At 36.3% G+C, this 14289-nt stretch overlaps 1 protein-coding gene across 1 annotated transcript in view; it reads left to right on the top strand.

The window, feature by feature from the left end:
• The window catches only part of ptprn2 (protein tyrosine phosphatase receptor type N2), a 199445-nt gene that overhangs the window by 41885 nt on the left and 143271 nt on the right, over nt 1-14289 (top strand). Inside the window, exons 4-9 of the mRNA XM_051114640.1 lie at nt 7382-7499; nt 9233-9353; nt 10159-10561; nt 11743-11979; nt 12098-12132; nt 12217-12635. Of these exons, the coding sequence (XP_050970597.1) occupies nt 7382-7499; nt 9233-9353; nt 10159-10561; nt 11743-11979; nt 12098-12132; nt 12217-12635 (1333 nt within the window). The remainder of the gene's footprint in view (nt 1-7381; nt 7500-9232; nt 9354-10158; nt 10562-11742; nt 11980-12097; nt 12133-12216; nt 12636-14289) is intronic.

Below are 14289 nucleotides of genomic sequence, written 5' to 3'. Positions count from 1 at the left end.
GAGTAGCTGTAGAAATCACGCAATTTGCGAAGCCGCCGTCGCACACCCTGCACAATGTCATTAGATCGATGCCATTGACCGGACGGCAAGAATGCTCTCTCTTTGTCATACGGGTCCATCACGCCAACTGACAGCCCTCCTGCTGTGAGCTGCCCCATATTTCATGGCATTGTCTTTAGATGTTCTTCATATTTCCTTGCTCCTGGATTTGAACATTACAGCCTGCTTGTAATGCATTGTGCCATTCCTTTGATCTTCAACCGTGGTCAGTGTGGCTAGAGATAATGGGAAGTTACAGATGTCTCCTGGAGTAGAAGACTATTAATGAATAGAGAGGGACAGATAGGAGGTGATAGACAGACAAGGAGCAGCTGGAAGAGAGAGTGAGAAAGAAGCGGAATTAAGACAGATTTAATGGCTTGACTCTTAAATGAGGTCACACATAATGGACAGCTGAAATACCTCAGAACTAATTCTCTGAAATCATTTAAAGTTATTTGTTCTTTAAAAACAATGCTCAGCTGGATGCCTAAGTTACATCATGCATGATGTTTCACATGTTGTTCAGAGGCTTAAAGCCAGTCATGTTTTACTAGGTCTGTCAGTCAGCTTTCAGTAAAATTTGATTTAATTAATTGTATGAATCACAATTGTGTGCTTAAAAAGCACCCAGATTAGCGTATGCTACTGTTTAAAGGATAAATTCACTTCCAGATTAAACTTTTCCTAATAATTTATTTACTTATGTCATCCAAGATGTTCATAGCTGTCTTCAGTCGCAAAGAAATTAAGGTTTTTGAGGAAAACATTCCAGGATTTTTCTCCATATAGTGGATTTTAATAGGGATCAGTGGGTTGAAGGTCCAAATTGCAGTTTCAGTGCAGCTTCAAAGGGCTCGAGCTGAGGAATAAGGGTCTTATGTAGCGAATCAGTCGTTTTCTGAAAAAAATTCATGCTCATCTTACACTAGCTCTGCGATGTGCATGCGTGACTTCATGTATTACGTAGTCGCGTTGGAAAGGTCACACATGGTTAGTTCTTCGTCTGTGTTCTTCAGTTCAAAAAGGCAGGGTATTAGCCATAAATTACCCATCTAATTTTTTCCTCCAACTTCGAAATCGCCCAACATCGCTGTTTTACCTTTTTTTGTAAAGGCAGTTTGACTTTAAAACTGCAGTTTGCACCTTCAACGCATTGTCCACCATTAAAGTCCACTATATAGAAGAAAAATCCTGGAATGTTTTCCTCGAAAACCTTAATTTTTTTGGGACTGAAGAAAAAAAAAACATGAACATCTTGAATCACATGGGGGAAATTTTTATTATGAAAGTTAACTTATTCTTTAAAAGTTTAGGGGTAAGTCATTTTTTTAAAGAAATTAGTAATTTTATTTAGCAGGGACACATTAACCTGATCAAAAACTGAGAGTAAATACATTTATAATGGTACAAAAATTTCTATTTCAAATAAATGTTGTTTCTTTGAACTTCCTATTCATCAAATAATAACTATTTCAACAAAAATATTAAGCAGCACAGCAAATGATGTTTATTGGGCAGCAAATCAGCATATTAGAGTGATTTCTGAAGTATCATGTAACACTGAAGACTGGAGTAAAGGTTGCTAAAAAGATTTGCCTTCATAGGAATAAATTACATTAAATATAAATAAAAGCAGGTCATTTAAATTGTAATAATATTGCACAATCTTACTGCTTTTACTATGCTTTTGATCAAATAGTAAATGCAACCTTCTTGAGCATAAGAGAAAATCATATCAACCCCAAACTTTTGAATGATAGTGTAATTTAAAAGAATTATATAGTTAAGGAAGATCAACATTATGCTTTTGAAGTCAATATATTGCTTGATTTTAGGTGTATTACTGGCATATAACAATCCATAACACACCCTTTTGTAGACTGTGCAAGATAGATTTTCATTTTTCTAAAAAATATGCTGTTGTGTTCCATCTGCACCATTTTTTGAATTGTAAATATGAAGGCAGACACCTTTGGCTATTTAGTCTTAGTCACGCCTTTCGCCATGAGCGTCACATTTTTAAGATGCAGTGGCAATGTAATAGATCTTTGAAAAACGTGTCTCAACATTGCTGTGTTAGTACATATTCATACATAGTACAGATTCAAAATTACAGTACATCTCAAAATACCTTTTTTTCTCATACATTTTAATGAGACAAGACTTGGTACTGTACATTCAACAATTAGCGACTGATTATTTTCCAAAGTAGTTGAAAATAGACAGATTTGTTTATTAGAAGTATATAGTGGATCTGGTTTCTAAGTTATGTTGGTTCTGGTGGGGGGTTCAAGTAACACAATACAAGGCGTATGAAGAGACACTGGTGCCTTGAGACGTGTATAGATGTGTAACATGGCCCTCCAGGCTTACCAATGACCTCTGGCCTTACCATCATCCAGGTAGAAACTCCATGTTCAGATAGAAGCTCAGCGAAGCAAACTGATTGACCTTGACATGCGCATTAGAGCTACTTACTCTCATGGCCCACGAGAGACGAGACACGGGGGAGCAAGAGTGAGAAAGACAGGGGACATTGGCTGCAATAACGCACAGCATTTTTGACATATACCTTTTAGCCTCTGCTAAAACCATCCATGACACCTGTGTAGTTGTTTGTGTGCAAGTGAGATGTTCAAACAGATCCTGGGAATTAATTTGGTTTATAACAGATTCTTGAAATATCTTTTCACGTTAATGTGCAGAATATAATAGTGCCATTGTAACTATTAGATGGTCAGTTTGTTTTCAGCTTGTTAGAGCTGTAGGTCCATTACACATACAGTTATGTGGAGCTCAGTATTTTACCATCATTTATTTCACATACAAACATATTTAACTTTAAAGCTTGGACTGAAAGTGAAAGACTTGACAAGATGAATAATGAACTGGCACATTCTGCACAACTATGGTAACTAGCAGTAGGATGAAAACATTGGTATAAAACTTGCAAGTGGCATAACAACGAATATGAAAACACGAATAAACAGGAGAACACAAATGCATAACAATACAGTACAATTCAACAGCAATAATAAGGCAACAAATTAGATTTCAGAGGCCATGATGCATGCTGGGAAAATGCTATACCCTGCCAAGCAATCTTGGGCGTGCTACAAATGTATTTTTATGTGTTGTTTATTTGATAGTGTGAGAGAAGCACTATATCTGACAGATCAGGCCGTGAAAAACACTTTTGATTGGTACCTGTTAGTCTGTGTGTAAGCCCTCCAACATGCTAAATAATGAGTCCTACATTAGATTTTACTTACATTTCTACCTTCCACACTCAAAGTGAACTTTCAGAAGGTCTGGCAAAATCAGTATTGCAAAACGGGGACCATTACATTGTAATACAAATAAATTTTTGGTAATTAGTGCAATCAGTTCTTTAACACAGCAAAAGCGCATGTGTCCTTGTACATGTCGTTTTATAATTGTCTTTTTGCATATTGCAAAACATTTGAATTAACAAACCAGTCAGTGTGATTTACAATTTGTTTGATATACAATTACTTGGATTTAGTTTTAGGGGATTTTATGTATTCTGAATTTTTTTTAAATTCTTCGAAAGTGCTTTTCAGTACAGTAAATGTCAACAGTTTCTACAGAGCTCTCAGTGGCTCTCTTTTCCATAGAGGGCTTATGAATATCAAATTATTTCTCTATCTTTCTGCATCTGTTGCTCTGCAGCAAAGTTCACATCATTTTGCATGGGCTTCACTCAAGACAGCTAGACAGTATTAATCTGTCCAGAAGCCCTCTCTTGAGGAATTCCTAAATGCTGTTCTAAACAGATGCTTGACTAACACGCATTGCTGCAGTGTTTTCTGTTTTTGCCATTTTCTGGCCAGTGATGATCGCTTTTGCAGTAGATTTGGCTTGTGTGTTGTGCGTAGGAGGCAAAAGAGATTTTAATGACCCCTGTCATATTTAGATAAGGAATAATAGATTTCAGGTCCTTGATTGTCAGCATAAGATGGTACTAAAAATTAAGGACAGAATGGAAACTGGAAACTGGAATCTAGATATATATATATATTTTTATAAAAGGGGAAAATCATGTAATTTTGTTGATTAAAATGAGCTATATATATATATAGCTACAATGAACTTTCAATTCAATTGAGCATTTAAATTAAACAGATTGTCAGTACAACCTTTTAATGCATTTAAAGGGATAGTTCACCCAAAAATGAAATATCTGTCATTAATTACACACCCTCATGTCGGTTCAAACCAGTAAGACTAGTAACTCTGTTCATCTTCGGAACACAAATTAAGATATTTTTGATGCAATCTGAGAGCTTTCTGACCCTGCATAGACAGCAACACAATTGACACATTCAAGACCCAGAAAGGTAGTAGGGACATCATTAAAATAGTTTATGTGACATCAGTGATTTAACTGTAATTTTATGAAGCTACAAGAATACTTTTTTGTTCTATGTCAGATGTGTTGTGTTACTCTCAAGAACGCACTTTGCAGACTGACACGGAAGAGAAGAAAAAGTACAAAAAAGAAAAAGAACAAAAAGTATTCTCGTAACTTCATAAAATTAAGGTGGTCCAGTGATGTCACATGGACTATTTTATTGTTGTCCTAACTAGCTTTCTGGGCCTTAAACGTGGTAGTTGTGTTGCTGTCTATGCAGGGTCAGAAAGCTCTTGGGTTTCATCAAAAATATCTTAATTTGTGTTGAATGTAGGTCTTACAGGTTTGGAATGACATAACCATGACAGAATGTTTATTTTTGGGTGAACTTGATCTCTCACAACAATAACTGAAAAAAAAAAAAAGAGATTTATGCCTCTAATGGTTAAAATAATGGGATACCAGGGTGTATGGTATTTGTGGAATGTGCCACCTGAGTTAAACTAATTAGTTCATGAAAATACTATGGAAATCCCATATAATCCAGGAAAAGACCACCTGCCCCCTTGCCTAATTTATGCTATTATACTATCACAATAAATTAGGCAATTCATGATGAACAGAATTAAATCAATGTTTGTCAGCTTCGCTAATTGGAAGATGGTTCCACATTAACTTGTGCACCCATTTGCGTATTGACCCGCACAACCAAAAGCCAGTCAAAACAAAGAATGGAAAACATGTCTGCTGCTGAAAAAGGGATTTAAATATTTGAAGATCATGGCGTTCTCTTAAAAAAAAAAAAAGAAAGAAAAGCAATGATGTCTGGAAGAAACCCCCCACCACCATCACCCCCACACGCGTTTTGATAGCAGCGACATCAATGACCGGTCTGCTAATTAGTAATAGCACGTTATATCAGGCTCCATCCAGGACCTAATGAGGTGGACCTTTGCTGAGGCAAAAGGGTGCAGTGCGAGCGGGTGACAGGAAGGTAACAACATTGTAAGTGTGTGTGTTTCCATGGAGGGTAAATGCTGGCATAACACATAAATGCTCAGCTGTCCTTGTGCTTTCTATTTCTCCTGTGCAGTTCACTGTTTTTTTATGCAGTTTTTTCTGTTAGGCAGTTTTATTTATTGCTGAGTATATTCTTTAAGTTTAGTCAGCATGTCATGTTCATTAATTTTAGTCAGTTTTTAAATGGTGACTATTTTAGTGAACAAATGAACATTATAGTTGACAAAATTGTGCAAAATTAAACCAAATATTCCAACCTGTTAAATGCTGATACAAGTTTAAATTAATACAGCATTTAAAGGGTCAGTTCACGTAAAAACTAAGATTCTATCATTAGTTACTCACCCTCATGTTGTTCCGAACCCATAAGACCTTCATTCATCCTCAGAACACAAATTAAGATATTTTTAATGAAATCCGAGAGCTTTCTGACCCTGCATAGACAGCAACGCAACTGACACATTCAAGGCCCAGAAAGGTAGGAGGAACATGGTTAAAATAGTCCATGTGACCGCAGTGGTTTGAGAATACTCTTCGTAAAAAGAAAACAAAAGATAGACACAGAATAAAAGAAATTGTTGAATGTAGTTGCTATTTTTGTTTTCTTTGCGCACAAAAACTATTCTCATAGCTTTGTAACATTACAGTGAACCACTGATGTCACATGGACTATTTTAACGATGTCCTTACTACCTTTTTGGGCCTTGAATGTGTCAGTTGTGTTGTTGTTTATGCAGGGTCAGAAAGCTCTTAGATTTCATCAAAAATATCTTAATTTGTGTTCTGAAGATGAACAAAGGTCTTATGCGTTTGGAACGACATTATTTGTCTCATTATTAAATGAAAAGCCTTCATTAGCAAACACTTTGTTGAGAATTTAATTGACAAGAAGTCTGTCTTTAAAAAATGTATTATATATTTTGTGAGTTGTAGTATTAAACGCGTATCCTCAGATGCCACAAAAAGACACAGCATCTCTAATGTGACATTTTCTTTCCTTCGCTCAGCATGCTATTCGGCGATGTATAGAATCTGCAGATGGTAGCAGATGATATTTAACTGTAAGCCAGCTAAGCCGAGGCCCCACTGTAAGCCCAAAGATCTGTCTTCTGTCTTTTTTAGTGATATATGTAAATAAGAGATTTACATTGTCTGCCTCCCCACCCATCATGTTTCCAAGAAAACCGATTAACAGGACTCAGTGTGAGAGGCTGGTGGAAGGCTAATGAGGTCACATCTATAGGGGCTTAAGGAGATGCTCTTCAGATCTTTATTCGTTCCTCTGCATCTGTGGCTGGTTAATGGCATTCCTCCCATCCATCCGTTCAATCACCGCATACCTGTGTCTCGTAGTGTGGTGAACAATCTCAAGTATGTCTGATTGGGTGGCATTTGCATGAAAGCTGGATCAACACGTTTTCAGAATGCACAAGATGGATGCATCAGTTTGGTGTTTTTCTATTTATGTTTCTCCTCCCTGGAATGGATTTTGACCTGCCCCAGTCTTGTTTCATTCCTAGTTGTTTCTTTTTTTGGTGAGATGCAGAATTAGATTTGATGTTGACCAGACGTCTGACATTCCTCAATGCGTAGCATTTTTTTAAAATGGTAAATTCAGGTGAATAAATGATTGTGTAGGTGAGGTACTTACACAGATTCTTCAGATTACTGTGCAAGACTTTAGTCTGCAAGAAAAGATATGGAGTAATTAATGTGAATACTTTGAATATCAGCAGCAAGTTATTTAAAGTTCTGCTTGTGGGCAACAGGAGCAGCAGCAGTGCGCTTTCGCCATGATGGTGACTTAAAAGTTTCTCTTGTCTGGTCTTTGTAATGTCTTTTTAAATGTCAGCAATTCAATGTGTAAGCGGGGTTTCTTTGAATATAATCCGGTTAGTTTATGTATATGTTACTTTATGGTTCTCTCTGTCTGTTTTATTATAGGATATACTTGGCAAGATGACACAACTCAGGAGGTAATCTCAAAAGAGCTTTCACAACTACCCAAGGTTCCTCTTGGAGGATTTACAAACACCTTTTCTCGTTTCAATGGCAATTCCAGGTGAGCTCCTAAATCCTCTGTTATGTTTAGCATCCGTGACAATAATGTGTTGATGGAAACTTTTTTTGTAGTAGTTGCTGTTGTGGCCATTTATTATTACGGTTTCAGTATCTTTAAAGGGATAGTTCACCCAAAACGACACAAAGACATAAACAGAAAAAAATGTTGAATGAAGTTGTTATTTTTGTTTTCTTTGCACGCAAAAGTATTCTCATAGCCACATAAAATTAAGGTTGAACCACAGATGTCACATGGACTGTTGTAACACTGTACTTACTACCTTTCTGAGCCTTGAACGGGGTAGTACCATTGCTGTCTATGCAAGGTCAGAAAGCTCTCAGATTTCATCAAACAAAGCTCTTACGGGTTTGAAACGACATGAGGGTGAGTAATTAATGACAAAATTTTTTTAATTTTTGAGTGAACTATCCCTTCAAGTAACAGTTGTTGATAAGACACTTTCGTGACACAAGTTTCATTTTAATTAGTTAATGCATTAGGTGTCATGTTAATGTGTACAACATTTAATAATCTAGATAAATGTCAATTTATAAATATACTGTTGTTCATAGTTAATTAATGTTCATACATAATTCATTTACTAATGTTGATTTATGCAACTTGAAATGTTTTATATGTAGAAATGATCATTAAAGGAGAAATCCACTTCCAGAACAAAAATTGACAGATAATGTACTCACCCCTTGTCATCCAAGATGTTCATGTCTTTCTTTCTTCAGCCGTAAAGAAATTATGTTTTTTGAGGGAAACATTACAGGATTTTTCTCCATATAATGGACTGATATGGTGCCCTGATTTTGAACTTCTAAAATGGAGTTTAAATGCGGCTTCAAACGATCCCAAATGCGGGTGTGAATGATCCCAGCCGAGGAAGAAGTGTCTTATCTAGTGAAACGATCGGTTATTTTCATTAAACAAATACAATTTATATACTTTTTAGTGTCAAATGCTCGTCTTTTTCCAGAAGGTATGTTGCAAAACTCCCATCTCATGTTCTCTCTCAACTTCAAAATCACCCTATATCGCTGTTTTACCTTTTTTGTTAAGGGTGTTTGATCTTCTTTGCATGTTCACTTTGCAAAGACTGGGTCGGTACTTCTGCAGCTATGTAGGATGATTTTGAAATGATTTTTGAAGTTGAGGGAGAAAATATGATCAGAGTTTTTCGACATGCCCTAACTGTCTTGAACCAGAATACACAGAGTTCAGGGAGAGCAAGACAAGCATTTGAGATTAAAAAAAACAAATTCAAATTGTATTTTTTTTTAATGAAAATAACCGAAATTTCGTTAGATAAGACCCTTCTTCCTCGGCTGGGATCGTTTACAACCGCATTTGGGAACGTTTGAAGCCGCATTTAAACTGCGTTTTGGGAGTTCAACATCGAGGCACCATATCAGTCCATTATATGAAGAAAAATCCTGAAATGATTCCCTCAGAAAACATAATTTCTTTACGACTGAAGAAAGAAAGACATGATCTTGGATGGCAAGGGGGTAAGTACATTATCTGTACATTTTTGTTCCCGAAGTGGTCTTCTCCTTTAATCTAGATTTATAAACAATGTAAAATTATTGTTCATTATGTAGTGTTGACAAATTGAACTATTTAATAAAGTGATAATCTGATATGGACCGGTTTGTATTCTGGACACTTTATGAAATCTGTTTATCTACATGGAATTGTTTTTTAAACATTCTCAATGGGGGCAGGAAGCTGAAGGCTCAGAAAGAAGAAGTGAGCAGGACACTGCAGAGATACCTTCAAGGTTTCCTGCCTTCTGATGTTGCCTCCTTCAAACAGAGTCCTCAAGGGCAGCAAGTGCTTTGGAAGGTGAATCTCCAACAACAGTATATACGAATAGTGCTGTTTACTCACATATCACTTGACTATATATATGAAATTTCTGGAAGGACATATATCTGCAGCTTGTGACTGTAAAGAACTGAGCAGAACTGCCACACATACATAGATACGCTGTTGATGTGAACAAATATATAGTAGTTACTAAATGCATTATTTTAATGCACTTCTAACAAGTGCACTGTACATGCTGTGGAAAGTCCGATTTTCCAGAAATAGCCATGTTTTGCTACTTGTTCTGCACTTCATTAGACAACTGTCAGATAAGCACATAGCTACTGGGGACATGTAATCTGAGGTACAACCTGCTTGGCATCCACACACCATCACCAAACAACTGTTCTTGAAGTTAACAGTTGTGAGAGTTGAAAAGTTCACTGCACTATTGAACATTAGTATCCTGCAGTGCTTTTTGAGCCAGCCGTGTGTATGTGCTGGTTTGTTCATCGAAGCCCACCCTGCTGTTCTAAAGTCAGTTTGTCTTTCTATTCTGCAAAGGTGGGCAGAATGTAATTGTTTTATGTAATCTCTAAAATAGAGCAGAACAATATCCAGCGCAAAAAGAGGGAGGCTGAAACAATGTTAAAAAGAGGCTAAAACTCTTTAAACGTTTTTACCTTTAGTCAGTTTTTGATAAAGATGTTTCTACAACAAAGTAGTACTGTATGTATGTTATAGCTTTGGTAAGATAAATGCTTCTGTTTTGTATGCCAAATTCACAATATGATGTTTATTTGTCTTTTTATTTGCATATTTGTTTATTCTTCTCCCATAGTACAAGGGAGATGGACCCCGTAATCATAAGGGTGTAATCCAGCTCAAAGAGAAGCCTCCTTCACCTCACATCTCCTACCTACAAGGCCGACCTGATCTCCAGGCCATTGTGGAACAGCCTCCCCCAGGTCGCTCATACTTCACTGGTTTTGAACAGGATCATACTGGAGTCCCTCTTGCTGAGCTTCAGCAGTATCAAGCTGGGCCCATGAGAGCACAAGATCCTGGTAAAGGTCAAACACAGGGAAAGCTACGTTACTTCAGCCTCCAGCGCACTCCCGCTACCAAAATAGAAAAACTGCCAGGAGCTTCCAAGCAACCTCCAAAGCCCCAAATCGAAAAATTGTTTTTCAAATCTTCACCAAGCAGCCCTGCCTACAAGGAGGACCTCAGTTCAGTAGATGGTGAGCTAATCCTTCTTCTTCTATATATATTTTAATATTCTATTTTAGGTTTTTACATTAACAATGTGATCAATATTCTTTTTATTAAAGTCAAGTATGAAACTCATTAAGTTTTTAAGCATTTTACAGTTATTCCAAAATAATAACTCAAGGCAGTAACAATTTAAACAATATATTTTATTTGTGAACTTACGTTCATCTATTCTTTTTAATAGTTAACTTTTGACTTTTTTTTTTTTTTAATTTTTCAGATCATCAGTCATCAAAGCTTGGTAAATATTGGTCACAGACACAGAGATTTACTTTAAATTTCACCAAGCTGATTACTTACTAAAAAGTCCCTCAGATCATGTTTTCATGTCATTTTAAATCTTGTTTTGACATTTCAAAATGGTTATATATAATTGTGTGAGTTGTTTACTTACTTTTTAAAATTAATCTTCCCATTAACGGCATTATATTGTGCATCCAGATTTATTTGCGAATGCACAAACACAAGAGGCGGGACGTAACCTGTCATATCCAATCACATCATGATGGATCTCACAAGTTTCTCCCATTCATTCACAATTACCCCCCAACAATCTCACCGCATGCTTTAGGTGTGTTAAAACTCAGTGGGCTCAGGGGAGATGAGTGAGACGCAGAGCTGTACTGTAACTTTACCTGCTCGTGGCGCAGGTTCACAATGTTATATATTTATAATAATATCTTATGTGCATTAAAAAAGAAGCCAGGAGAAGCAAATAGAATTTAATCCTCTTTTTATGTTCAGTCAAACTCATTTTATGTTAATAAGAAGAAACAGGGTCATATTATATTGGCTGATGAGTTTTTGCACTATGATTATCCATGTTCCAAATCAGTCTGAAGTGACTGAACAAACGTTGATATCATTAGGATAATTTGTGCTCCAAAATGTAAAAAAAGAACAATTATTAAATTATAAATTTATCCTAATCAGAAAGAGACTGAGGTAGAAAAGAGAAACACAGTCTGGCTCCAAACAGTTGAATTAAGCATAATGTGGTGAGCAATTACTCTGTTAGGGGCATTTACTGGATTGCACTCAAACTTATACTTTTCTAAAAATCAAATAGGAGGTCATACAAATTAATGCTGGTGGCTTGTTCACTTGCAGAACACTTTACCATTTTTTCTTTGTCATTGTTTTTTCTCAGAGAAGTTTATTGATGGAGTGGTTAACCAGCTCGGGCGTCAGAGTGTCAATGTGGATACTTTGACCCCAAAGGACCTGGACAAGCTTTCCAAGGTCATCACCCAGGCCCTGCAGGTGGTGGATGGAGTGGAAGGAGTTAAAGGTAGAGAAGCCACACAGGATGAAAAGGAGACAAAGAGGGAACCCAATCAAGAGTTACATCAGATGGAGAAAGCAGGAGATGACACCACACATAAAGGTAGTGACCCTTTAACAAAGACAAATGGTTACACAAGCTTTAAAATCTTAGTTACAGCCTTAAATGTAGTAGTTTTTGATGCCATGATCTTTACCATAATTTTAAATTCTGTTTACAGAAAAAGAAGATACTGCCCTTAAATCTGATGATAAGGTAATGTGTGGAAATTCACAGAGCCATGTGACTCATAATATATATTTGTGATAAAGTCAATAGAATTTAATTTTCTGTTTCCAGGACGAAGGTTTTATCAGCCAGCTGCTGGAGTTCCTGGATCATAACTCTGGCCCTAGATCTGCACGTCCTCCCCAAGCAGAAGAGCCTTTTCTGGGCTATGTTGACCAGCCAAATGCTGGAAGTCCGTTGAGAGCTAGTTTGGAGAATGTCCAGAGCCGGACAACGCAGACAGAACTGGACCTGATGAGGAAGAAAATGGAACCTGACACTTTGGATATAGAGCCACTGGTGGACGCTGAGGTAGATCAGTGGATGCACGGCTCTCCAGAAATGAAACCAGAGGTTCAACTAGGAAAAGAGCCACAAAAAAATTCCATGGAGAAAGAGGAGGTGGAAAAGAAGGGTGTGAGAGTGGAGGTGAATGTTGCAACGTATTCAAGTCCACATGATGGAGACTTTGGCTACATTATTACTGAAGAGTAAGTATATAGTGTATAGAAACACTTACATAGACTGTCATGATGATTGTGAAAGAAGTCTTATATGCTCACCAATGCTGCATTTATTCGATCAAAAATACAGAAAAAACAATAATATTGTGAAATATGTTATTATGGTTTAATATAACTGTTTTCAGTTTGATCATATTTTAAAATGTAATTTATATCTTTGATGACAAAGCTGAATTTTCAGCATCATTACTCCATTCTTCAGTGTCACATGATCTTTCAGAAATCATACTAATATGCTGATTTGCTGCTTGGGGTACATTTTCTTATTATTATCAATGTTGAAACCAGTGTACTGCTTAATATTTTTGTGGAAACTGATCAATTACTTTCATGATTCTCTGATGAATATGAACTATAAAAGAATTTATTTGTAATAGAAACCCTTTGTAAAATCACAGTCTTTACTGTCACTTTTGATTGATTCAATGCAGCCTTGCTGAATAATTCCATCATATACTGTTGAAGTCAAAAGTTTACATACACCTTGCAGAATCTGCAAAATGTTATTTATTTTACCAAAATAAGAAGGATCATACATACAAAATGCATGTTGTTTTTTTATTTAGTACTGACCTGAATAAGATATTTCATATAAAAGACGCTGCATATGAGTCCCTCAGTTGTCCTCAGTGTGAAAAGGTAGAACTCAAAATTATACATTCGTTGTTGCAAATACACAAAAATGCTAAAAAACCAAAGAATTTGTGGGACCTGAAAGATTTTTCTGAAGAACAGCAGACAGTTTAACTGTTCAGGACGAACAAGGGACTCATGAACGACTATCACTAAACAACAACAACAACATCAACAAAAACACAGCTGTGGATCATTCAGGTAACAACACGGTATTAAGAATCAAGGGGATGTAAACTTTTGAACAGGGTCATTTTTATAAATTCAACTATTATTTTCTCTTGTGGGCTATATGTAAATGTCTTTTATGTGAAATATCTTATTCAGGTCAGTAATAAATAAAAAACATTCATTTTGTAGGGTCCCTCTTATTTTGGTAAAATAATTAACATTTTGCAGATACTGCAAGGTGTATGTAAACTTTTGACTTCAACTGAAATGTTTATTTTAAAAGAGCATGTGCCTACATATATTATAAGTACAGTTTCTACTTGTTTTTAGGCAACATTTTTATTACAGGACCCGTTTATACTTTAAAGAAATTGTAGGTGCATTGAACCAACCTTGGTAATAAGGAGTCATGTCTGGTTTTACATGGTTATTATGATTTCTATGCATAATGGACACATTATGTCATTCAGTGTTCATGCTCAATTTATGTTACTGCATTCCATATTGCAATTTATTTGGTTTGCCTCATTCGTCCTCTCGTCCTCATTCGTGTGTATATTAGTGTTAGTGTGTAAATAGTTGTGTGTGTTGTGTACATTTCTCAAAAGCGAAAGATGATGGCATCCACAGCCACTGCATCTCCAATAACTTGATTTATTTGAAAGACTCACTTACTGCAGTCCCATTTAGCTTGGAGTACCTGAAAACACACAGGCATATTCTCCAAAAGGAGATTTAAAAGTGTGTATTGGAAGACAGCGTTAGGCGTGAAAAAGCATCAGGAAACAGTTGCACTCTAGCATCTTGTAATTCTCAC

The sequence above is a fragment of the Labeo rohita genome, chromosome 7 (assembly GCF_022985175.1).
Source record: "Labeo rohita strain BAU-BD-2019 chromosome 7, IGBB_LRoh.1.0, whole genome shotgun sequence".
In the NCBI taxonomy this organism is placed as follows: Eukaryota; Metazoa; Chordata; class Actinopteri; order Cypriniformes; family Cyprinidae; genus Labeo; species Labeo rohita.
This window is presented reverse-complemented; position numbering and strand designations above follow the sequence as displayed.